The following is a 25,961-nucleotide window of genomic DNA, read 5'->3' as shown; positions in this document are numbered from 1 at the left end:
TTTTAGTGCGGAAAGGGAAAAACTGGCAGGAAATGGCAGAAATCGAACCAAATCATCATTCCGGGAGGGAAAACCATCGATGCTCCACCCAAACCAAAGATACAGATACTAATGCCGGAAAAAATCCCAGTACCAAATACACCAGTCCGATAACATTCTTCTTTGCAAATATACAGGGTCTAAAGCAGCAACAAACAACAATCCCTTTCATCCATGGACTGCTTGCAGAGGCAAAGGCAATGCTGGGCTTTCACTGAGACCACATAAAGGATCATTTGACAACAAAATATGAATCCCAGGTTAAAAACTCATAAGATGAGAGTGAACAGGCAAAAGGGGGTTCCCTTTTATACATTGCAGAGTCATGTTTGACAGAACTGCTTAGCCTCAAATGATGTAGGGGAAGTTTTGCGGGAAGGTTAGAACCAAAACCTAGTCATTGTGGTAGTCTACAAGCCCGGATGCAACATCCCAGCAATTCCAGGAACAGCTGTTAAAAATTGACCACTGTCTGGAAAATCTTCCAGCTCCTGCACCCAACATCTTGCTCCTGGATTTCAACTAAGGCACCTAAAATGGAGGAATATACCAAATAAATTGTTGCAGTAAACCAGGAGGCAGCTCTGATGAAAATTTCCCCCAATGAGCTTTAAATCCTGCAAAATTCAATTTAAACCAGCAAATAATAGAGCACTTAGACTGGAGAATACACTAGACCTCATCTTCACTAACAATGTGATCTGATAGAAATGTCAATATCAAAAACAATATTCAGATCACAAATATAATTGAGGTTCAGACATCGTGGAGCCCAGACCGAAAAATGAGACTAGTCATTAGGAGCTTTCACCAAATTCAACTTAAATAACAAAACATAAAGGGGATTTAAGTAACCAAGTCCTAACCGATATAAGCTGGGAAGATATAAAGCAAATTTCAGACCCCAACTATGCCTAGAACAGATTAACCCGGGGGCCCTCGATGTATGCACAAGGCTTATTCCTCAAGAAAAAGGAGGAGAGATGTAAAATAGAAGAGACAGGCGCCCTTTACAGGCACTGGCTAAAGAATAATGACCTAAAAGAGGTCAATATATCTGAAATCGTAGGGAAACACTTGGTCAGCTAAATAGCAAGCATCGAACTTAAGTAAAGAATCCTTTAGAGCAGGAATCATGAAGACCTAAGCCATAAATGAAATGATAACCCAGTATTTAGCACTTCCTTGATTATTATAATAACCCTGTAGCTACTAAATAGTAATGGGTCCTAGATGTACAGATTGGAGAGGTAAAAATGACTCAGTTATTACAACTAACCATATAGTCGAAACAAAACTTAATTGAAGAGCATGAAAACTCTGTTCTCACACCTTTTTATCAAAAAAGTTTAAATGAAGCTATCACTTGCCCAGATTTGGCACAAGATGCAGTTGCTGTGTACTTTTAATTGTCATTGGCATTATTTTCAGTATGTTAGCTAGAGTTAAGTTATCAAGTGGGAAGAGATGCTTCTCCAAAAGCAGAGAAGAAATTTTTCTTAGCATGCTTTTTTCCTATTTCAATTTTGAAATGGTAGTCCTGTACATGTAGTGCACCTTTAGACAATTTTTACAAGGTATTGCTGTGCAAAATATGACTAACCATTTTTATTTTTAACAAAGGATGTTTTATTTAGTGATGGTAAGTTGCTAGCACTAAAGGTGCTCGGTAGACAATGGGGAAGGGAGGGAACAAATATTTTAGTCAAAAGCAAAATTGCTTCCTCTTAGCAAAAAACATTAAGCATATACAAAGATGCTGAATTGAAGATTTTCTGTACTTCTTTTCTGTTTTTAAATTTGATAGCTTAGGAATTTTTTTTTTTTTTTTTTTATACAGTTGGAAGCACCTCTGTTTCGCATCAGCCTACAAAAGTTTTGTTCAGATGCCTCAAAGCCTCCGAAAGCAACTAAAGCATCCAAGGTGCCTCAGAGTGTAGAGACCCCGAAAGCTGCCACTCCGAAAGCTGCCACTCCGAAAGCTGCCACTCCGAAAGCTGCTGCCCCAAAAGCTGCCATCCCAAAGGCTTCAGCTGCAGAATCTGTGATACCAAAGGCTCCAGATATTCATGAATACAAATCAGCAGCCACACCATCTGATCCTGGCCACTGTAAGTGCACCATTTCCCCTTTTCATTCACATTACTGTAGTAGTATTCTTGTAGTGGAAACCTCTCTAATTTTGCACTGTAAGATCCAACAACAACAGCAACAACAACTGTAAGGAACACGTGTCCTAGGTCTAGTGGGAAGCAACATGAGTTATGTGCTTTATTTTTGAAGTCATAATGCAAGAAAATGAACATTGCACAGTAATAGTAAAGAGTTTTGCTCCTTTCAGTGGTAGTAATAAACATGTGTCAGAACTTTGTGTATTATGGCCTTATGGAAATTTGAGTTAGTTCAGGGTACAGTTGGACAGCTCACTCCAGGCAAGCTCTTGTAATAAGCTGTTGTAATAACTTTTTTTTTGACTTTGCCCTGTTAACTTGGCAATTTTGCTTTTGATTGGTTTTATTCAGAAATAATACGTAATGGCTTCAGTTACTGTATTTTTTTATGACGACTCAGAGGCAAGTGTATTGGTGAAATCCTTTCAGCTTATTGTAATGTACCAGTAACACCTTTGAACCCACACATTTGACTCTTTGATCTGCACATGTTTTATTTTCTGAATGATATGAATGTGCCCAAAGAATAGCAGGGAGAATGTGACTTCCTAATGCAAATATAAGCAAGACTAGAGTTGTAGGTATTTTGTATGAGAAGAAGTCCATTAAGGACATCATCCAGTACAATTTATGGCCTGAGTTTTACCAACATTTTCTTAAGTACAGGTATAATTTTTCTTCAAAATTATGCCACTCTGCCACATTTTATCACAGGATGTAAAATGATGGGTTATTATACTTAGAAATTAATTTTATAACATAACCTCTGCATACACTAGTTCTGGGAAGGTGTTTCCACAATTATGGCAATTTTAGATGTTTTTCATCAAACATGACATCTCTGCTGTCTCCAGTCTCCTCCTTGCTGCAACATACAACAGTATTGGTACCACTATACCCTGGTACATTCTTTTTTTTGCCTTTGTTGATAAAAGGATACATTCTGTAGCTCTTCAATTTGAGTGCCTTGATGCAAGTGAAGGGCTATTGATTCAGGGCACTGGAACTACCCTCCCCTTGTCTCATACTTGCTTACAGTATACTGAGCATACTACATGAAGTGTATGATCAACAAAATGACTGAAAAGATAATAGAGAGCAAAGTGGATGTAGAAAGGAAAGAGCTTGTGTGGCTCAGGTGTTAGTATTGAGTGATACGCTGAAAAGAAGGCATAGTTTGTTACCTTGGAATTGGAAAAGATGCATAACAGAGCACATTTGGGAGTGATGTGGTTAATGTTGTGAATGTAGGAAATAGGTGGAAAGTTATTAGAAGCTGTATGCCTGAGGGTAGTGAGAAACATGCTGAAACAGAGGTAAAAGCTTTCCAAAGGCAGCTAAACCACTACTTTCTCAAAATGTTAGCTATGTTGTGATGGCCATGAAAACCTGCAGGCCACTAACAGTAGCAGCTTAATTGACCAGTTAGTCAACAAGGAAGTCTAACCTCAGACCAGGCTGCAAGGTAAAGTCTTCATATTATTTGTTACCTTGGATTTGTAAAAATGCATAACATGGCATGTCTGGGAGTAATGTTAATGTTGTAAGAGAAGTGTTGTCACAGACAACCAGCACAGGCTCAGAGATGGCAAGTCTTGTCTTACCAACCTTTTGGAATTCTATGACAATGTAACCTAAGTGAAACAGGAGGGAGGGTGGGTTGGGTGGATTGCATTTTCTTCAAAGGCAGAAAGGCATTTAATACCCTACCCCACATGAGACTGGGGCAAAAACTTGAGAAGCAGGCAGGAATAACTGGAAATGTACTTTGGTAGATCAAAGAGTACCTTAGGGTGAAGAAGCAAAGATTATTATTATTATTATAATCATGGAGTGCTAAACCCATAGGATTATACAGCACCTGTGGGGGATGGATGGAAGGTCAGTGTATAGACTCAGGGGACAGAGGCTGTAGACCTCATTCAAAGAAAAAGATCTGGGAGTGAGCATAGTGCCTACCATATTGTCAATTGAGTAATGTCTGTAGCCAATGCTCGCCTGACTTCAGGAATCTCAACAAGGAGCCAATCTGGGTGCTTTATATAACATAGACCCATTTGGAAGTATACAGCATCAGTATGGAAGTAAGCAGCAAGGCTTGTTCCTGAGTTAAGGGGTATGAGGTACAAGAAGAGGCTTATGGAATTGAATCTAATGAAGTTAGAGGATAGGAGAACCAGGAGTGATATGATATACCAAATATTTAGGGAAATTAATAGGGTAGACATAGACAGGCTGTTTGAGAGGCAAGGAATGGGAACTTGGGGACACAGCTGGAAGTTAACCACAGATGAGTCACTGGAATATCAGGAAGTATTCTTCAGTCTCAGGATGGTTGGAAAATAGAATGACCTTGAAGTGGTGGAGGTAGGCTCCATACATAGTTATAAGAGCAGGTATGATAAGGCCCTTGAAGCTAGGAGGGAGTGAATCTGGCAAGTTGAGAGACTGGACCAAAAGTTAAGACTCGGCACCCTGCAGCCGAGGTGATTCCACGCGTACACGTGGGATTGTGAGGGAAGTGAATGCTAATGCAGTATTTGGGTGACATATGGTCCATAAAGATTTAAAGTACAGTATTTTTATTTGTAGTGTATATGAGTCAAGTGTTATCGGAAGAGCCTGATCTTCATTCAGTTCATAGTTCAAATCTTGGATAGACCGAGAAGTACAAGTCATGTTCCTAACACCTAGTTTTCCTGTTCACCTATTTGTAATAGGGACTGAATCTGGGTATTACTGTTGTGGGCCACATCATGGGTAATGATGTACCATACCATGAAGATATTACACAAATAACCCCACACATAGGAGAGAGGAGCTTACGACGACATTTCAGTCGAAGTCGGGCCGAAACATTGTCGTAAGCTTCTCTCTCTCTCTGTGCAGGTTATTTGTGTATTATTCCAGTCATGGTATTGTGCCTTCTTTTTCTTCATGAAGATATTGTTAGAGAAAGGCTTTGAAATTAGCTGTGGTTGGATAATGGCTCTTAGGTTGTAAAATATGATGCAGGATCTTGTAATGAAATAAAATTTGAAAAAAATTATGACATGATTGTAGACAAGTCTTGAAAGATGAAGATTAAAGGAGTGAATGCTTATTTATACTATATTTAGATATTCAGGAATAGATGACTCTCTGGATAATTCTGTTAAGGATGAGGTAAATCACAATGTAAAAGAGGGAAGGAAAGTTGTATTAATAATTAGTCTGTGAAAAGATACTTGTAAATAGAGGAAAAAATAGAAATGTATTGAGCATAGTGGTGCTGGCTTTTTTTCCCCATGAACCTAAAGCTTGGACTTGAAATGTAATAGCAAGGAAAATGCTGGAGGCAAATTAACTGTCCTGTCAGAGATCACTGTGCATTGTGAATATTGTGCAAAAATTAATAAATTAGAGCATGGAGGCAATATGGAAGTTGTAATTTAAAGAGTGGATTACAGTGGACCCTCAACCAATGGCATGAATCCATTCCAGAGGGCTTGTCGTTGGTTGAAATTGCCGTTAGTCGAGTTAATTTTCCCCATGAGAAATAATGGAAATAGAATTAATCCGTTCCTGACACCCCAAAGTCTGAAATTTTTTTTATTTTTTTGCATGAAATATACATTTCATTATATGGAAAGGAATGGGACATGCAAAATAAACAATAATTAAATGCCACTTACCTTTATTGTGGAGTTGTTGTTGAATGATGTGCCAGCAGCAGGGGAGATTCAGGATTGTCTATTGCTTGGAAGGAGAATCCCCTTCCATAAAGACTTCAGGTACCAAGTCCTTTGGTGGGGTTACCTCCCTTCTTGGTTTTTTAATGCCACTAGGACCAGCTTCAGAATCACTGGACCACCCTCTAACCACCATCACTACCACCATCACTACCACCCTCTACCACCATCACTACCACCCTCTACCACCATCACTACCACCCTCTACCACCATCACTACCACCCTCTACCACCATCACTACCACCCTATACCACCATCACTACCACCCTCTACCACCATCACTACCACCCTCTACCACCATCACTACCACCCTCTACCACCATCACTACCACCCTCTACCACCATCACTACCACCATCACTACCACCCTCTGCCACCATCACTTCCACCCTCTACTACCATCACAACCAGTACCACCCTCTACCACCATCACAACCAGTACCACCCTCTACCACCACCACAACCAGTACCACCCTCTACCACCATCACAACCAGTACCACCCTCTACCACCCTCTACCACCATCACAACCAGTACTACCCTCTACCACCATCACAACCAGTACCACCATCACAACCAGTACCACCCTCTACCACCATCACAACCAGTACCACCCTCTGCCACCATCACTACCACCCTCTGCCACCATCACTTCCACCCTCTACCACCATCACTACCACCACCACTTTTGTATATTTCTACAATTTTTTCTTGAATTCTATCATGTTTCTCACATCCTTTACCAAAGGGCTGGCTCTAGAAGCTTTCGTGGGGCCCATGGTGGCTTATTTAGCGGTTACAAGCACTAGAAACAGTGGAATAATCCAAAATATATTGGAGGCACACGTGGAAACCGACTGCAACAGCTTGTAAACAATGGCACACTGACGTCGTTGGTTAAGTTTTTCGTTGTTGGTCAAGGCATTTTTTCTACGGCAAAAAGCACCATTAGATGAAATTGTCATTACTTAATGCTGCCATTAGTTGAGGGTCAACTATATAAGAAAATGGTTTGGTGTTAAAAGGATGGAGCAAATTAAGTTTGGATGATAGAAATTTGATAAAGCATTAGTTGATAGAAGATGTATTAGAGTTAGAGGGTGTGAATGAAGCTTTGAGAGGGAAGAGCTTAGACATTCAGGAAGCATAATGAATGTTAGACAAGGATGAGTGAAGAAGAGTTGTCAGTGGGATCTGACGTGTTGGAGAATGAGCCTTGTAATATTTATTAAGGTATGCAAATTAATTTTTGTAAGCTTGGTTGTACAGTGCCTTCTAAACATTAAATACTCTTCCACATTGTTGTTGCAGCTGTTGGTCCTGGAGCACTCAAGAGTGGAGACTACCCAAACACAGAATATTTTTGCTATGAGAAAATGAGTTTTTATGACTTAGAAGTGGAGATGGCACCTCACCGTCTTCCACAACCTTCAGCTAACAATGGACGTCTTTGAATCAGTTAAATGATTACATATTGCATGGAGTAATGTCGTTGTAGTTCATTATGTATATAATATACTGTATAATAAACTGATAGATTTTCAGTTTTATTTTCTTCAAATTATAGCATTTATCTACTTCATATGAAAAATTTAGGGCTCTTAAATCCTTCAAATCTGGTCATCCCTACAAATTTGCTCCATGGCGGGGGCCATTGCTTCTAGAGGTCTTCCATAGCCGAAAACCACAAATACCCTGTACTGCACTTTAAATGTCGTATATTGCGTTATTATAGACATTTTCATTAATCCATCTACAACATTTTTTCAAAATTATATAAAACACTACATATATATAAACAAAATATATCTAATCATAGTAAAACAAATAAACATAATTGTGAGGTGTGGTAGCTGGGAGGGCTACCACACCTGACTTCCTACAATAAATACTATTGACCTCTCACCCTACATTAAGACTACAAATATTTTAAGGTTAGTAATGAGCATACTGTATGTGCATTTTACTTAGTTTTTTCTATGCTTAGTCCTACTTAATATATGATAGTGTAAACATGTTATCATGCATTTATATAGGCATTTACAGTAGGGCCTCACTTATTCGGCAGGTTAGGTTCCAGGCTACTGCCGGAAAGCAGACTTCGCTGGAAAGCAGAATTCCATTTTTTCCATTTATAAATGCATATAAATGCCAGATAACAAGTTTACACTAACATATATTAAGTTAGCAATAGAACTAGGCATTAAAAAGTAAAATACATGTACATAGACAGTACACTCATTATTTACCTCAAAATATTTGTAGTCTTAATGTAGGGCAAAAGGTGAGTAGTATTTACTCTAAGAAGTCAGGTGTCGTGGCCCTCCTGGCCACCCCACCCACACATATTATATTACGATGCTTAAAGCTGCCTAGAGCGATAAAATGCATATGCGTACAGTACACGTATTACTTACCTTAAAATATTTAGTCTTAATGTAGGGTGAGAGGTGAAAAGTATTTATTTGTAGAAAGTTATGCGAGAGGTATGGCATCCTGCCTGGCCACTCCCACCTACTACGACATTAAGCTCCCTAGAGCGATAAAATGCATATATAGTAACGATATTTTTTCTCATATAGGTGCCACTGACCTTTGATAAGAAATATTGTGAAGTAGATTAGTCCATTTCAGACCCCCAAACATACACGTACAAACTCACTTACTTAAATACACTTACATAATTGGTCGCATTCGGAGGTAATCGTTATGCGGGGGTCCACTGTATAGTACACTCATTAACCCTTTGACTGTCGTAAGCCCCTTTCTGAAACTGTCATTCTGTGTCACAAAATTTTTTGAAAAAAGAAAATTATTTTTTCTTATGAAATGATGGAGAACCTTTTCCCGATGGTAATGACACCAAAAGTACGAAATTTGGTCGAAAACTCACTGAATTGTGCTCTCGCGAAGTTAGCGGTTTCAATGACATATACGCATCAGCGATTTTGCCGACTCTGAGCTCGGTTTTTGGCCAGTTTCCGTTGTTTCAGTTAACGAAACTCAGCTATTTCTTTAGAGCTTCATTTTTTCTATCAGTTGATTACAAGAAACCGCCCATTTACCAATTCGAACTACCCAATAAAGTGGTCAGAAATTGGCAATTTGGCCAATTTGACACAAATTAAAAAAAGCTGCCAATTTCAAAATAAGGTCCAGAATAAACAATGTAGACATTCTTGGCACTAAAATAACATATCCTCTGTTCATTAGTCATATCTCCAGGCCCCTCTTATATTACTATTGCTTTCTACTTTTATTTTTTATTCATACAAAAAAATAGAAGATTTACTGTTATGCGGAATACTGCATTATTGTAAAAATGGTATAAATAATATCGGTGCACTAGTGAAAGAATATTAGAGTCCCCAGTTGACGTGTATTGGACGTGTGGTGTGATTTTGCTTATTCCTGAACATTGGTAAAAATTGAACATTTCTGCTACTTTGAGCTCAATTTCAAGATCGTTTTCATCTTGAAACTAATCAAAATCATCTCTATTTCTGTAATATGTTTTCCATTTTATCACGTGAGACCATGAAAACGAGAACACAATGATAAATACTATACGAAAATACACCTCAAAGTTGGCGTTTTAATCCAAAAAAACAATGTTTTTTTTTCTCATTATGCACTGCGTGCTGCAGGATTTTTTTGTGGTGCACACTGACCACACAGACCCATTCTCTCACATGTATGCCTACCAGCTTTCTCCTGCTTGATTTGAAGCTGCTAGAATTTACACATATAAATGTGTCCGAAACAGTGGCGCATAAGACGTATATATACGACCGAAACAGTCGAAGGGTTAATTACCTTAAAATATTTGTAGTCTTAATGTAGGGTGAGAGGTGAGTTTTATTTGTATAAAGTCAAGTTAAGAAGTATGGGTAGCTAGGAAGGGCAACCCTCACCACCCCACCCATGAACGTGTTTGGCTTTCATCACTTTACATTGTGTACAAGTTGTTTCCACGTTGATACAGTAGAATAAATAAAGAGAAACACTCCCATTCTCATGTAACACCATTTTTAGAAGAAATGACACCCTGAGTGAAGGCATACGAAAGGAATAATTTTCTAGTTACCCCCAGTAAAATTATAGTGACACATTTTCTCTGATGTTGGACTACAAGTTGCCTGGCTACCACAAGTCCTACAAGTTGCCTGGCTACCACAAGTCCTACAAGTTGCCTGGCTACCACAAGTCCTACAAGTTGCCTGGCTACCACAAGTCCTACAAGTTGCCTGGCTACCACAAGTCCTACAAGTTGCCTGGCTACCACAAGTCCTACAAGTTGCCTGGCTACAACAAGTCCTACAAGTTGTCTGGCTACCACAGGTTCTACAAGTTCCCTGGCTACCATAAGTCCTACAAGTCAAACCATACCCCGGCCGGGATTGAACCCGCGGTTATAGAGTCTCAAAACTCTGGTCTAGTGGCTAACGTGACGGGCTGGAGTTTTGAGACTCTATGACCGTGGGTTCAATCCCGGCCGGGGTATGGTTTGTTTGCAATCGTGTCATTACGATTTCGTGAGTCCTACAAGTCACCTGACTACCACATCTCATATTTATGTTAATTTATTCTACTGTGGGGTGTATTTAGATGGATTAAGCAAAATGTCTATATTGTTTTATATGATATTTAATGCTCCTTAGAGTGATTATTGTTGTGTTATTATTATTATTATTAATATGGGTAGGGGTCGGCCTAGGAAGGGTTGGAGGGAGGGGGTAAAGGAGGTTTTGTGTGCGAGGGGCTTGGACTTCCAGCAGGCATGCGTGAGCGTGTTTGATAGGAGTGAATGGAGACAAATGGTTTTAAATACTTGACGTGCTGTTGGAGTGTGAGCAAAGTAACATTTATGAAGGGATTCAGGGAAACCGGCAGGCCGGACTTGAGTCCTGGAGATGGGAAGTACAGTGCCTGCACTCTGAAGGAGGGGTGTTAATGTTGCAGTTTAAAAACTGTAGTGTAAAGCACCCTTCTGGCAAGACAGTGATGGAGTGAATGATGGTGAAAGTTTTTCTTTTTCGGGCCACCCTGCCTTGGTGGGAATCGGCCGGTGTGATAATAAAAAAAAATAAAATAAAAAATGGCATCTTCAAGACTAATAAGACACTTGCTGATTTTAATGTGTACCTGCATGCCAGCACAGTGTGTAAGTTTACTTAGGTACTGGTACACATACATATAATTATCAGTTATAATAATGTTGGTATGTAGTCCACCTGGGCTACATTCCTACACCTACCTACATAGCTACACGACATTTAACCCTAGTATGGCTTACGACCCAGGGTTTTTGACGTACTAGTACGCCTAAATCCTAGCGTCCTCAAATCTAGTGGGAGAAAGCTGGTAGACATACGTATGAAAGAATGGGTCTGTGGTCAGTGTGCGCAGTATAAAAAAAATCCTGCAGCACACAGTGCATAATGAGAAAAAAAAACTGTGTTTTTGGAATAAAACCGACTTTGCACTGTATTTTCGTATGGTATTTAGTGTTGTATTCTAGTTTTCTTGGTCTCATTTTATAGAATGGAAGACATATTACAGAAATTGAGATGATTTTGACTGGTTTTACAATGAAAAGTACCTTGAAATTGAGCTCAAAGTAGCAGAAATGTTTGATTTTTACCAAAGTTCAAAAGTAAACAAATCATGCCAAGCGTCCAATACACGTCAACTTATGAGTCTAATATTCTTTCACAAGTGCACTGATATTATTTATACCATTTCTACACTAATGCAGCAGTCTGCATAACATTAAATCTTCCATTTTTTGTAAGAATAAAAATTGAAAGTGGAAAGCCAAAGAAATATAAGAGGGGCCTGGGGATGTGACTAACGAACAGAGGAAATGTTATTTTAGTGCCAGGAATGTCTTGTTTATTCTGGGCCCTATTTGGAAATTGGCATCTATTGAAATTTGTGTGAAATTGGCAAAATTGCTAAATTCTGACCACTGTATTGGAGAGTTGAAATCAGTAAATGGGTGGTTTCTTGTACTCATTCAATAGAAAAAATGGAGTTTTAGAGAAATAGTTATGATTTGTGTCGACTAGTACACTGGAATTGGCTGAAAATAGGGCTCAAAGTGGGCAAAATCGCCGATGCGTAAACATCGTCGAGACCGCTAACTTCGCGAGAGCGTAATTCCGTAAGTTTTCCACCAAATTTCATACTTTTGGTGTCATTATGATCGGGAAAAGATTCTCTATCTTTTCATAAGAAAAAAATAATTTTTTTTTTAAATTTGGCCGACCCTGAGAACAAGTCTCGGAGAGGGCCTGTCGACCCTCAAAGGGTTAATGTGGCCCAGAGCCATATTATTACCATCGACATACCATGTTTACTGAGTTTAATCGTTTCTATCAACTACCTTTAGATGCCATCATAAACAAATAGAGAAGTAATGAATAATTCATGCCGAGAATTGTAAACAAAAAGTGTTATGTATTAAGGGGAGTGACGTTATGTTTTCCCTCCACCCGGCTACCACACTTCCATAGCATATAAACAGTATGTTTATATGCTATGTAATGTGTTTCTTGTATAATTTTGAAGAAAATATCATAGATGGATTAATGAAATTGTTTATATTGACTTAAAATTAGACATTTAACCCATAAACGGTCCAAACGTATATATACGTTTTTCCAACATTTGAAAGTATGTAAAAAAGTAGATCTTTTTTTTTTTTTTTTACATTTGAAAATGTGGAAAAAAAACTTTGATTTACTTTTTTTTTTTATATATATATTTGAAAATGTCAAAAAAACGTAGATCTACTTTCGGAGCACTACACATGTGAACGTAGATCTGCTTGGACCGTTTACGGGTTAATGTGCCTAAGAGTGATTATTATTACATAATAGAGAGATGTGCTTATGGAGAATGTAAACAAACCGGGTGGCGCATGCTGTATTAGAAAGACCACGTACCATATAGAAAGTTTTGGTCATAATTTGAGATCGCCGTATTAGCGGAACGCCGAAAAGTGGGGCCCTACTGTGCAAGTTTAAAAAAAAAAGAATCCGCTCTATGGCAGTAGCCTGAAACCTAAACTTCCGTATAAGCAGGGCCCTCCTGTATAGCAGTGTATCTTGGAAAGGATGCCAACTGTTTTGATATATATATATATATATATATATATATATATATATATATATATATATATATATATATATATATATATATATATATATATATATATATATTATATAATATATATATAATATACAGTCGTCCCTCAATCGTCCGGACTGAAAGTTGTCCATTTTGGAAATAGTCCTGTTATTTCGTCTAAACATTGGCTCGCAAGTGGTCCGTTAACTCGCTAATAGTCCTTCGTCCGGGACGCATACTCACGCTCTGAGCCGCCTGGGCCTTCCCTTCCCAGCCAGTGTGCCATTGTTTACCAGTGAGCAACGGTCCCCTCACTTGCTCCAACGAAATATTTCATAATATTCCATTGATTTTAGTGCTTACAAGTGCTAAATAAGCTACCATGGCTCCAAAGAAAGCTCCTAGTGCCAAGCTTTTGGTAAAGAAGGCGAGAAATATGACTGAATTTAAGAAAAACATCATTGAACAATGTGATAGTGGCGTACGTGTGGGCGAACTGGCCAGGATGTATAACAAATCTCGTACAACCATATCTTCCATCATAGCCAAGAAAAAGGAAATCAAGGATGCTGTTGTTGCAAAGGGGGTAAATATGCTGACAAAAATGAGATCACCAGTACTTGAAGATGTTGAGAAGTTATTATTGGCGTGGATAAACGAGAAACAATTAGCAGGAGATAGTCTTATGGCGTCGCTTATTTGTGAAAAGGCTAGGTAGTTGCATGACAATTTGGTAAAGAAATTGCCTGCAACTAGTGGTGATGTGAGTGAATTTAAGGCCAGCAAAGGCTTGTTTGAGAGATTTAAGAAGCGTACTGGCATACACAGTGTGGTAAGGCATGGTGAGGCTGCCAGTTCTGACAACAAAGTGGCTGAAAAATATGCGCAGGAATTCAAGGAGTACGTAGAGACTGAAGGACTGAAACCCAAACAAGTGTTCAATTGTGACGACACAGGCCTCTTTTGGAAGAAAATGCCAAAGAGGACCTACATTACTAAGGAAGAAAAGGCACTGCCAGGACACAAGCCTATGAAAGACAGGCTGATGCTAATGTTCTGTGCTAATGGTAGTGGGGATTTCAAAGTGAAGCTGTTACTAGTGTACCATTATGAAAATCCCAGTGTTCAAGAAAAACAATGTTATGAAGAGTAAATTGTGCGTGTTTTGGAGATCTAATAGTAAGGCATGGGTCACGAGGGACATTTTCGTCGAGTGGTTCAATGAAGTGTTTGGCCCTTGTGTGAAGAATTACCTCCTGGAAAAGAAATTGGATCTCAAGTGCCTCCTAGTAATGGACATTGCACCTGCTCATCCTCCAAACTTGGATGACCTAATTCTGAAGGAGTTTGGGTTCATCACAGTAAAGTTCTTGCCCCCGAATACCACTCCTCTCCTCCAGCCCATGGACCAGCAAGTCATTTCAAACTTTAAAAAAAACTACACCAAAGCAATGTTTGAAAGGTGCTTTAATGTGATCTCAGACACTCACTTGACCCTAAGAGATTTTTGGAAAGAACACTTCAGTATTCTCCATTGTGTAAGCCTTATAGGTAAGACTTGGGAGGGAGTGACTACCAGGACTTTGAACTCTGCTTGGAGAAAATTGTGGCCAGATTGTGTCCACAAGAGGGATTTTGAAGGGTTTGAGGCAGCCCCTGATGAGCCTATGTCAGTTGTGAACTCTATTGTTGCACTGGGGGGTTCCATGGGGTTGGATGTGAGTTTGGAGGATGTGGAAGAGTTGGTGGAGGACCACAACAAAGAGCTAACCACTGAGGAGCTGCAAGAGCTTCAGCAGGAAGAGCAACAGATCGCAGATCAGAATCTTGCTGCAGAGGAGGAGGAAGAGAGATGGAAGGTGCCTTCTTCAGAAATTAAGGAGATTTTTGAAATGTGGGGTAGAATGGAAAGATTCATGGAGAAACATCATCCTGAGAAGGATGTTGCAAGCCATGTCGGCAACTTGTACAGTGACAGAGTCTTGACCCATTTTAGGGAAATTTTAGAGACGCAAGAAACAGAGCTCTCTGGACAGTTTTTTTTGCGAGACAGGACTCCAGTGACTCTCAAGGTGGTCCTAGTGGCATTAAGAAACAGAGAAGAGAAGTAACCCCAGAAAAGCAATTGGTACCAGAGGTGTTGATGGAAAGGGATTCCCCTTCCAAACGGTAAATAATCCAATCTGTCTCCTTCTCCAGTGTTCCATACACAAAGAAGAATTGCCAATAAAGGTTAAGTGTTATAATGTTAATGTGATAGAAGATGTTGAGAGACTGTTATTGGTGTGGATAAACGAAAAACAGATAGCAGGAGATAGCATCTCTCGAGCGATCATATGTGAAAAGCCTAGGAAGTTGCATGATGATTTAATTAGAAAAATGCCTGCAACTAGTGGTGATGCAAGTGGCATACATAGTGTGATAAGGCATGGTGAGGCTGCCAGTTCGGACCAAAAAGCAGCTGAAAAATACGTGCAGGAATTCAAGGAGTACATAGAGGCTGAAGGACTGAAACCTGAACAAGTGTTTAATTGTGACGAAACAGGCCTGTTTTGGAAGAAAATGCCAAGCAGGACCTACATTACTCAGGAGGAAAAGGCACTCCCAGGACATAAGCCTATGAAAGACAGGCTTACTCTGTTGATGTGTGCTAATGCTAGTGGTAATTGCAAAGTGAAGCCTTTATTGGTGTATCACTCGGAAACTCCCAGTGTTCAGGAAAAAGTGTCCTCAAGGCTAATTTGTGTGTGCTGTGGAGGGCAAACAGTAAGGCATAGGTCACTAGGGACTTTTTCTATGACTAGTTACACCATGCATTTGCCCCCACTGAAAAATTACCTCCTGGAAAATAAATTGGACCTTAAGTGCCTCCTGGTATTAGACAATGCTCCTGGTCATCCTTCAGACTTGGCAGAGCGACTTTCTGGGGACATGAGCTTCATCAAAGTGAAGTTTTTGCCTCCTAATACCACTCCTCTCCTGCAGCCCATGGACCAGCAGGTCATTGCAAACTTCAAAAAACTCTACACAAAAGCTGTTTAAAAGGTGCTTTGTAGTGACCTCAGAAACTCAATTGACTCTAAGAGTTTTGGAGGGATCACTTTAGCATCCTCAATTGTGTAAACATTATAGGTAAGTCTTGGGAGGAAGTGACTAAGAGGACCTTGAACTCTGCTTGGAAGAAACTGTGGCCAGAATGTGTAGACAAAAGGGATTTTGAAGGGTTTGAGGCTAACCCTGAGAAGCCTATGCCAGTTGTGGAATCAATTGTGGCATTGGGGAAGTCCTTGGGGTTGGAGGTTAGTGGGGAGGATGTGGAAGAGTTGGTGGAGGAGGACAGTGAAGAACTAACTACTGATGAGCTGCAAGATCATCTTCAACAGCAAGAGGCCAGACCTGAGGAAACTGCTCCGGAGGAAGGGATAGAGAAATTGAAAAAGTTGCCTACTTCAAAGATTAAGGAAATGTGTGCAATGTGGCTTAAAGTGCAAACCTTTTTTGATGAAAATCACCCTCACACAGCTATTGCAAGCCGTGCTGGTGACTATGACAATGTTGTGAAACACTTTAGGAATGTCATAAAGGAACGGGAGGTACAGGCCTCTATGGACAGATATGTTGTGTGACAGAGGTCCAATGACTCAAGCTGGTCCTAGTGGCATTAAAAGAAGGGAAGCAACCCCGGAAAAGGACTTGACACCTCAAGTCCTAATGGAAGGGGATTCCCCTTCTAAACAGTAACACCATCCACACACTCCCCTCCTCCCATCCCATCAATCATCACCTGATCTTCAATAAAGGTAAGTGTCATGTAATTGTACATGTCTTCTTCAGTTTGTGTGTATTAAAATTAATAATTCATGTGGTAAAATTTTTTTTTCAATACTTTGGGGTGTCAAGAACGAATTAATTTGATTTCCATTATTTCTTATGGGGAAAATTAACTCGATTAGCGATAATTTCGACTAACGATGAGCTCTCAGGAACGGATTAATATCGTTGGTCGAGGGTCCACTGTATTGCTGGTGCATTTATACTGCTGTTACCAAAAAAGTGATTTTTTTTTTTGTTGACTTCAGTGTACCATAAAATCACAAGTTTTATGAAATTCTATTCATTTTATAAAGTTTTATTTGATTCATAAAATGCATCCTTTTTCATCATCTTGCCCCATGGGAATTTAATTTCTGGGTATGCCACAGTTAAAAACAAAAATCAAATATGAGTTTAATGAACCTTTCAATACTGTATGACTTTATGCCAGAGCTGGCAAATGTTCTTATCTTTCACTAACTTCCTTCCAAGCTTTTGCTTAAAACTTTTGAATGCCTTATCCAATCCAAAGCAAGTTTTCAACCCTGGTCAACTATTATTAGGCAAAAGTTCCTGGAGCAAGTGACAGGTGCATGTGTCCTTTACTCAGTTTTATAGTATTCAAAAGAACTTTGGAAGATACTTTTCTATCCTACATTTAGCCAAGCTGAGGTCCAGCATAGATATGAACTAGCATCTTGGCTAATTCCTCAGTCACCACACAAGCAACACCTCAAAGGTTATTCTTCAGAGGAACCATATAGTGGACTTTCCATAGAAGTCAACATCATCACTTGTCAAACATACCAATCATCAAGAGGTATGTGATTTATTTATTGCAGTATTTTTTTTTTTTAATTTGTGTAAAATACAAAATACATACAAAGTTTTTTAATAATTCAGACATGCAGAATTTCCTATTATTTGTGACATCAGGGTACAAAGGAACCTTCAGGAAACTATCTCTTGCAAATCCTGGGGTTCAACTGTAATATAAACAATGATGAAATGTAAAAGATAATTTGGTTTTAACGAAGATACAGCCAAGAATTTAAAAAAAGAAACACCATTGTATTTTACAGCTTTCACTATGGATTAAAAAAAAAGTTAACACTGTACAATATTAGTATATTTCACTATACTCGTACTAGTATTACAAGTTGAAAATTTTAGAGAAGAAGACAGGCCATACTGTGTTGTTACAGTATAGTACTTTGGAAAATCCTATCACAGAGCTATGACACATCATAGCTTCCAACGATTAAAAAGACACGAAATGCTGCTAGATATAATGTTTTAATAAACTTTTTATGTGAAATGCCAATAAATTAATATATAGTACTTACAGAAGGGACAGTTTTCACAAATAAAACCAAATATTGTAACATATTAATATATATTTATAAAACTAAAGAGTACATTTATTATCAATATAAACTCCAAGTTCTTCATGCATATAAATAAATGGTAAAAACTTGGATGTTACTGTGTCCTATTTCTGGTGCCAGAAAAAGTAAACCAAGTGCCAGGAAAAAAGTAAACTGACTATAATCCAGATCAACTTAGTTTTAAATGAAATTAAATTATCATTTTTAAACAAGGCATAATAATTATATAATGCTCAATCTTATTAATGCTAGCTGCTAGTCATAACAACAGATCCCAGCTCAATGACTGACATGTTTCAAACTCTCATTGTCCACCATGTAATAGTAGTAGTAGTTTGCCTTGCTGCACCTATGCTTGCTAAGTACATTTGTGGCAGGTTAAAGATTAGTTACCACAGTTAATCTTGAATCAAGCAGGGTACTGAGTAGTTATTTTTACTTCACAGTGGCATCCTGGTTAGTGTTATAGCATGGGTTGAGTCCAAGTGCTTTAACCCTTTGACTGTCGAGACCCCTGCTCACAAACTTGCTCTCAGTGTTGAAGAATTTAAAAAAAAATTTTTTTTTTTTCATATGAAATGATAGAGAATCTTTTCCCAATGGTAATGACACCAAAAGTACGAAATTTGATTGAAAGCTTACGGAATTACACTCTCATGAAGTTAGGAATCTCGGCAATATCTACGCATCGACAATTTCGCCCACTTTGAGTCCTATTTTCGGCCAATTCCATTGTTCCAGTCGACCAAACTTACAGCTATTTCTTTAGAACTCCATTTGTTCTATCGACTGAGTACAAGAAATCACCCATTTACTGATTTCAACTACCCAATAAAGTGGTCAGAAATTGGTAATTTGGCCAATTTCATGCAAATAAAAAAAAATGCCATTTTTAAAATAGGGTCCAGAATAAACAGTGCAGACTGGCACTAAAAATAACATTTTCTCTGTTCATCAGTCATGTCTCCAGGCCCCTCATATTACTCTTGCCTTCTATTTTGAATTTTTATTCACAAAAAATAGAAGATTTACTGTTATGCAAACTACTGCATTATTGTAATAATTGTATAAATGATGTCAACCCATTCGTGACTGCGTATTAGAATGGCTAGTTGGACACTTATTGGACAATGACATCATTTGTTTACTCTTGAACATCGGCAAAAATCGACCATTTCCACTACTTTGAGCTCAATTTCAAGGTCCTTTTCATCGTGAAACTACTCAAAATCATCTCTATTTCTGTAACATGTCTTCCATTCTATCAAATGAGACCAAGAAAATGAAAATACAACCATAAACACTATACGAAAATACACCTCAAAGTCGGCATTTTAATCCAAAAACACATTTGGAGTTTTTTTTCTCGTTATGCACTGCGTGCTGCAGGATTTTTTTTATACTGTGCACACAGACCCATTCTCTCACATGTGGGCTTACCAGCTTTCTCCCGCTTGATTTGAAGCCGCTAGAATTTTGGAGTATAAATACGTCAAAAACACTGGCTTGTAAGACGTATATATACATCAAACAGTCAAAGGGTTAACAAAGTAACATAAAAAATGCATTCAGTAAATTAAATCTGTGTAGCAAAATAACTTCACCTACCCTGGCTACAGCACTGGTACCCTCAGGTCTCATCCATTGGGGCGAGTTGCTTTTCCCTCTTTAATGTAAATGTATGAAGTTTTTGTACAAAGAAATATTGACATAATTGCTTTGATCAAAAAATACATGGCAAATATATTTTGGATGAAATTTCTTTTGATATACAATATTCCCCCCAAAAATGCTAAACCCATCTGGAAGGCTGAATAATTAGGATCTAGTAACTGTTATAATTTATTGGAGCTGTGTAGTACAGTGTGTGTAATTATAATTTGCTGTGTATTGTTCATGACAGATCAGATATTTAGACCCAAATACTTAATTTTTTAAAACAGGGTACACCACTGGTCACTGAAACTGTGTAAAACATTTATAACTTTCATCATCTGTGCTAGCACTTTCATTTGCCGTCTTCCCCTCTTACTCATTTTTATTTATTCTCCCCTTGTGGGTTTAGCTCTTAGTTACGATGATAATAATGTTCTTCATTCTTCTACATTAGACCATTATATCTGTGTAATACAATAATCCCTCTTACTCGTTTTTCTTCATTCTTCTTTATTAGACCATTATATCTGTAACATAATACAAGTCATTGCATCCCACAAAAAGAAAATTTCCCCTCAAGGGAGGTTTCTTGATACAGATGAGAGCTGTTCATCCAAGGAATTGGACTTCCTTCTTATCATTCCTTGGATCAAACAAGATTGCCTCCCATGCCCCATGAAGTCTACGGTTCCTGTGGGTTTCACACTTCATTTCATTATTAAATTAAGGAAGGTTCCAAATGTTAAATACAGTGACTTCAGTAAACCAGATTTATCATGAATCAGAAATTCAGTTATAATCAGTAGGTACTGTATTGTCCTTATAGGTTTAGCACTTTCCCATGAAAACACTCATGACAACAATTTTTCATTGTCTCAAAAATTTAACTGGTTCCAACTTGATTCAAAATGGCCAAAAATCTGAGAGAAAATACCAAAACTTTCCCTGAAACAAAGGATCCAGTCAACACTTTCTTTCAAATATCATGGCAATGCAAACAGTTGTGTAAACTGTATACAGTAGCTTGTCTAAAACCGAAGCTTTTATGCCAATATTTTACTGTTTGCAAGTAACTGTCGTGTGTGTAGCCTTTTCACAACATGATTTTGGAGCAAAACAAGTTTATTGTAGTGTGTGATAAGGGAGAAATGGCTAACACACAATATGTATATACAGTAGACTGTTGTTTAACACGGATTTGTCTTCCACGTTTTTGTTATAGCACAATTGAAGAATTGCGGCATATTTTTGTTTAACACTTCATAAAATTAGTTTAACACGGTTGTGGGAGGAGAAAAAATTTTGAGCACACGGTTGCCCACTGGGCAGGATGGTCTGTGGGTTACACCACTGAGTCAACGGGGAAGACCTACCACCATCCCCCGCACCCTAAGCCACCCACACCACCCTTCAGTTCGGTTCATACTCGTGTAGGACGATGATACTTGGGAAGCTCAATGTGTATTTACATACATATTTTCTTATTTTCATTACCATTTATTAAATCTGCCAAGCAATCATGGCACCCAGTAAGCAAACAAGGGTTCCCACAAGTGACAAGAAAAGGTTTAAGTGTTCAGGTTTAGGAATTACGATGAAAATTGAGATATTAGATAAGCTTAAGAGTGGCTCACGAGTGGCAGTAATGAATCGTCACTGTACACAAAAAGAATGAGGTAAATATGAGTTTGTGTGACGACTTAACATACTGACCGACTTGACTGATTTATGCACACTCCAGTACGACCATCAACTTTAGTACCAGAACCTCTACCATCCACCTCAGCTCAGTAGGTCCACACCATCCATATCCACTCTTCAGTCATCATTACCCACAATTTAAGGTCAAGAATTGTAAAATAGTAGTTACTCTTTTCAGACTACAAAATAATTTTTCTCAGATTTTTTAGAGGTCAAATGTTTTTATTCTTGCAATTAAAATACTATTATTTCTATTGCATTTGTAGTCTTAAGCAGTAATATATCATGACAATGAACTACAATTATATATTCACACAACCATTTAATTAACTACAGAAACTCGAGACTTATCGCCACAGAAGACAACACTCAATACCGAAGAATCCTGGAATCATCGCTTATCTCTATAACCAACAATTTCAACCAGAACAACGGCTTCTATAACATAGCTGAACCACTTGCCAAGAAACTTCTTCATCGCTATCTCACATAAGAACATAGAACACTGCAGAAGGTCTTCTCACAACTTGTCCAATACCCCTGCCAAGCTACCCAAGACTCTATAACTCCACCCGGTAGATCATCAGATGCAGCATTCTCCACCTGACCTCAACATTCTGAACATGACTATAAATACTCCCGTACCTTCCACCCCAGGTAGATCTGTGTGAGACTTGAAAAAAGCCCAATGTGTGGGTGAAACGTTGTCAATAAAGGATCACATTATACTGCATGTGTGTTTATATTTCCACTGTGTCGGTATTTAATACCATTTATTTCCAATTATATATTCACTTTGATTTTGCAAGATCTGGAGGTCTAGAAAAAAGTTCTTTGGCTTTGTGGGGGCTCCCAGGAATGCAACCCTATTTTCCCCAAAGTTCTTCAGTTTGTCTAACATGGTTTTGACTAACACGACATTTTCAGGAACGTAACTACTGTGTTAAACGACGGTCTACTCTATATGACTTAGCAGCACATTAATTTCATGCATATGGTGGATCATATTTGTTTAGAATGGACTGGTCAACTGTAATTTTTGATGGCCCCATTGGTTTCAAATACATTTTAATTTAATTATGCCATTCAAGACGAGTAGGACTACATTGTATTTCATAATTTCAATAGTTTATTTACTTACACAAGATATCAATTATCTTGATAAATGTTACTTTTATACATGTGTTGTAGACTTGTTACAAATTGGTCAAGAATTGTGGAATAGTAGTTCTTCTTTTCAGACTTTACAAAATAATTTTTTAGAGGTCAAATGTTTTTATTCTTGCAATTAAAATACTGAAACAATTACATGATCTACACACACACACACACGAAAAAAAAAAAGATGCGTCAGCTGAAGTTCTCAGCCTATGGGTGTGGCTTTCCCTTTGGTTCTGATAAAGGCCTTTATTATCACTACAAAACCTAGGCTGTATAGTCCTTGTGGCTTAGCGCTTCTTTTTGATTATAATAATAATACAAAACCTAGAAATTCTTGATCCTTTAAAAAAAAATAAAGATATACCAAATTTAAATTCTGTTCATTTCAAAACTAATTTTCTCTTACTTAAATCCTGAATTTTTGCAGTTTTATTACTACAAATTTGTAGGAGAGTTCTAGAAAATTTTATATTACAAACACTCGAACTCTTACTGCATGTTGTAAAGTTATGCATTTTTATACATCAATGTCTACCTATATTACTTTTACATTTCTAATGTAGTAAGCATTAAATACAATCAACAGTGCTCGCTTCTATATTTTCTAAAAGATTCTTTTATATATAGACAAACTGTCCATGACCTTTCAAGTACACAAATGGAAAATTGCCAAAGAAATGTTTAATACTGTACATATTAGATCTAAAATATGCAACTGTTGCATAGTGTCCAAATCAAGAGAAATGTATGACAAAAAAGTACAAATGTATCCCAGAACTTTAAGTGATGCTTAGAGCTAAAGGCTCTGAAAAGGTCTCGAGAAAATAAGAGTGGATGACACAACTTATGAAAGAATGCAAAAACCTGGATGGGAATACATAGTTGATCTTTCAACAGGAAGATGCATTTTTTCCATAAAAGTTAACTGGAATGAACTAAAAAGCAATATTACAATTTGAAACTTATAATAGTGTACACTAAAGGAATTGGACGTATGTTCCAATTCCGTGAATCAAGCCTAAATACCTTTTATTCTCCTAGGCACTGTATGACATCTACAGGTTTGGTGCTCCCCCATGAATGTAATAATAATACAGTACTTTAAGGAAAACTGAACCTTATAAGCATAGCTAATATATACAATAACAAGTAATGGGTAAAAATAAATGGTTTTACAGAAATTAGATTACAAAAGCAGCGCTGTATAGCCCTTGTGGCTTAGCGCTTCTTTTTGATTATAATAATAATAATAGATTACAAAACAGAAATGTATATATTTGTGGTTTCCTTGCTTTACAATATAAAGTAACCAATTCATGGTTACTTTATACTGTTATTAGCTATGTGCTAGCAGCTTTTTTTTTTTTTAATATCAAAATTTCAGTTATCAGAAATTCAGTGATCAACATGTGCACAATATTAAAGAAATAAATTTAAAAATATTTGAAGCATTCCTTTCAATGCCAGTTTACATGTTAATTTTGGTACACAATTAAAATTTAAAGTAAGCTACAATTTATATTTCCTTTGATACTAGTCTGCAATTTCAGTCAATATATCTAAAAAAGAATGATCCACTATACAAGTGCTGCATATAAAGTATGCCTTGAGCACTTGTGGCTGTTCCACATTCTAATCATACCTACACAATATAATAAGCATGAGGCATATTGTAGTGAAAACCTTATCACCAGGCCAATATTTATTGTGCTAAAACATATACTCCAATGGATAATTCAGCATTTCACTAGTTACATCAAACATACTGAAACTTCCAAAGAGTGCTAAAATTACATAATTTTACACTAGAATACATTGCATTCATGAGCCATAAAGAAAAGTAATATAGTTTTATCTATTGTGCAGAGTTCTTCCAGCCATATTACAACCAGCAACAAACCCAATATAGCTTTTGATATGCACATGATCTCTTGAAACTTCTTAATCAATCTCCAAGAGGCGTGCTGCCCTGAACTGTGGACCCCAGGGGCCTGAGGGATCATCCAAAGGATTATGGTCATCTGAACCTTCTTCTGCGAAGTGTGCGTGAACATGATCCTCAAACCTATTGAAAGTAACATATCAAGATATAAATATGTCCATGTTATATATTTTCAAAAATTTAATGGCTTACGTGCAAAAGTCAACTGTATTAAAGCCCTGGACCCAGCAAATGATTCTTCAATCTATGTAAGATACTATATTGCTACTCCACTTTTTTTGTTTGAAGTTTTTTACTTCAAACAAAAAAAGGAGCAGCAGTAATGTTGAGGGAACAGTTATGGCAGGAAAGGAGGGAATATAAATAAAAGAATTATGTAGAGCAAAATAAGGGTCAGTTGTGAAGTGAGTTATATTAAGTGTTTATGCACCTGGAGAAGATTATCATTGTTATAATCATGTGGAAGCTCTAAACCCATAAGGTTTTTACAGTGCCTGGGGAGGGGGGGGGGAATGGAAGGTATTCAAGCTTAATTCAGGGAACTGGAGCATAGATTCAATTCCCTAAATCAAGAGCCCCACACCAGCATCACAGAACCTCCCTTGAGGGGCACCTGGAGAAAAGAGGAGTGTAGTGGAGATATATTTTTGGAGATGTTAAGTGACTGTTTAGGGAGTTTTGAACCAAGTGAGAAAGTAATTGTGGTGGGGTACTTAAATGTATTTCAGAACACCAATATGCAGGCAAAATGGATGATTTAAGGAATGTCTGTTTTACACCAAAATTTCCACAGCCATTCAATCAACTACACACACACCAAACTTATCACCAGAGAAGACGACACTCAGTACTACAGAATCTTGGAATCATCACTTATCTGTATATCTAACAATTTCAACAAGAACAATGGCTTTTACAACATAGCTGAACCCCCTTGCCAAGAAACTTTATCCTACGTAACACACACACGCTTGCCCATCCCTTGCAAATCCATCTCGAATCCAACCTACTCGACATTCTCTACCTGACTCTCAACCCTATATATACTCATGTACTTTTTACCCAGGCAGATCTGTGACTTGATAAAATCTCACTGTGTGGATGAAATGTAGTCAATAAACAAATGCATTATAATGCATTTATTTTTCCAGGGGTAAATGATAATGGGGGCCTTTAATTGAACCTTGTATAGAAAGAGTGTTTGGTAATAAGTAATATCCTCTTTT

General features: G+C 37.8%; 1 protein-coding gene and 1 non-coding gene across 10 annotated transcripts in view; one reads left to right on the top strand and one right to left on the bottom strand.

The window, feature by feature from the left end:
- The first annotated feature begins 1,859 nt into the window (after positions 1–1,859).
- LOC128692605 (NADH:ubiquinone oxidoreductase subunit V3) lies at positions 1,860–22,363 on the top strand. Of its 4 annotated transcripts, none has more exons than XR_011392604.1 (4): positions 1,860–2,150; positions 7,252–7,398; positions 17,550–17,707; positions 21,969–22,363. It is a non-coding gene; the product is annotated as an NADH:ubiquinone oxidoreductase subunit V3 (transcript). The 4 variants fall into 4 exon arrangements; XR_011392602.1 differs by having other exon boundaries at positions 7,252–7,423; XR_011392603.1 differs by lacking the exon at positions 17,550–17,707 and having other exon boundaries at positions 1,861–2,150.
- Positions 18,267–25,961, bottom strand: part of LOC128692603 (tax1-binding protein 1 homolog) — a 92,408-nt gene continuing 84,713 nt past the window's right edge. For all 6 annotated transcript variants that reach the window (XM_053781800.2, XM_053781794.2, XM_053781792.2 and 3 more), the window contains one exon: positions 18,267–24,858. In XM_053781800.2, coding sequence (XP_053637775.2) covers positions 24,735–24,858 — 124 coding nt within the window. In that variant the 3' untranslated portion in view covers positions 18,267–24,734. The remainder of the gene's footprint in view (positions 24,859–25,961) is intronic.

The sequence above is a fragment of the Cherax quadricarinatus genome, chromosome 30 (assembly GCF_038502225.1).
Source record: "Cherax quadricarinatus isolate ZL_2023a chromosome 30, ASM3850222v1, whole genome shotgun sequence".
Classification (NCBI taxonomy): Eukaryota; Metazoa; Arthropoda; class Malacostraca; order Decapoda; family Parastacidae; genus Cherax; species Cherax quadricarinatus.
Note: the sequence above shows the minus strand (reverse complement) of the source record. Positions and strands in the feature narration are given on the sequence as shown.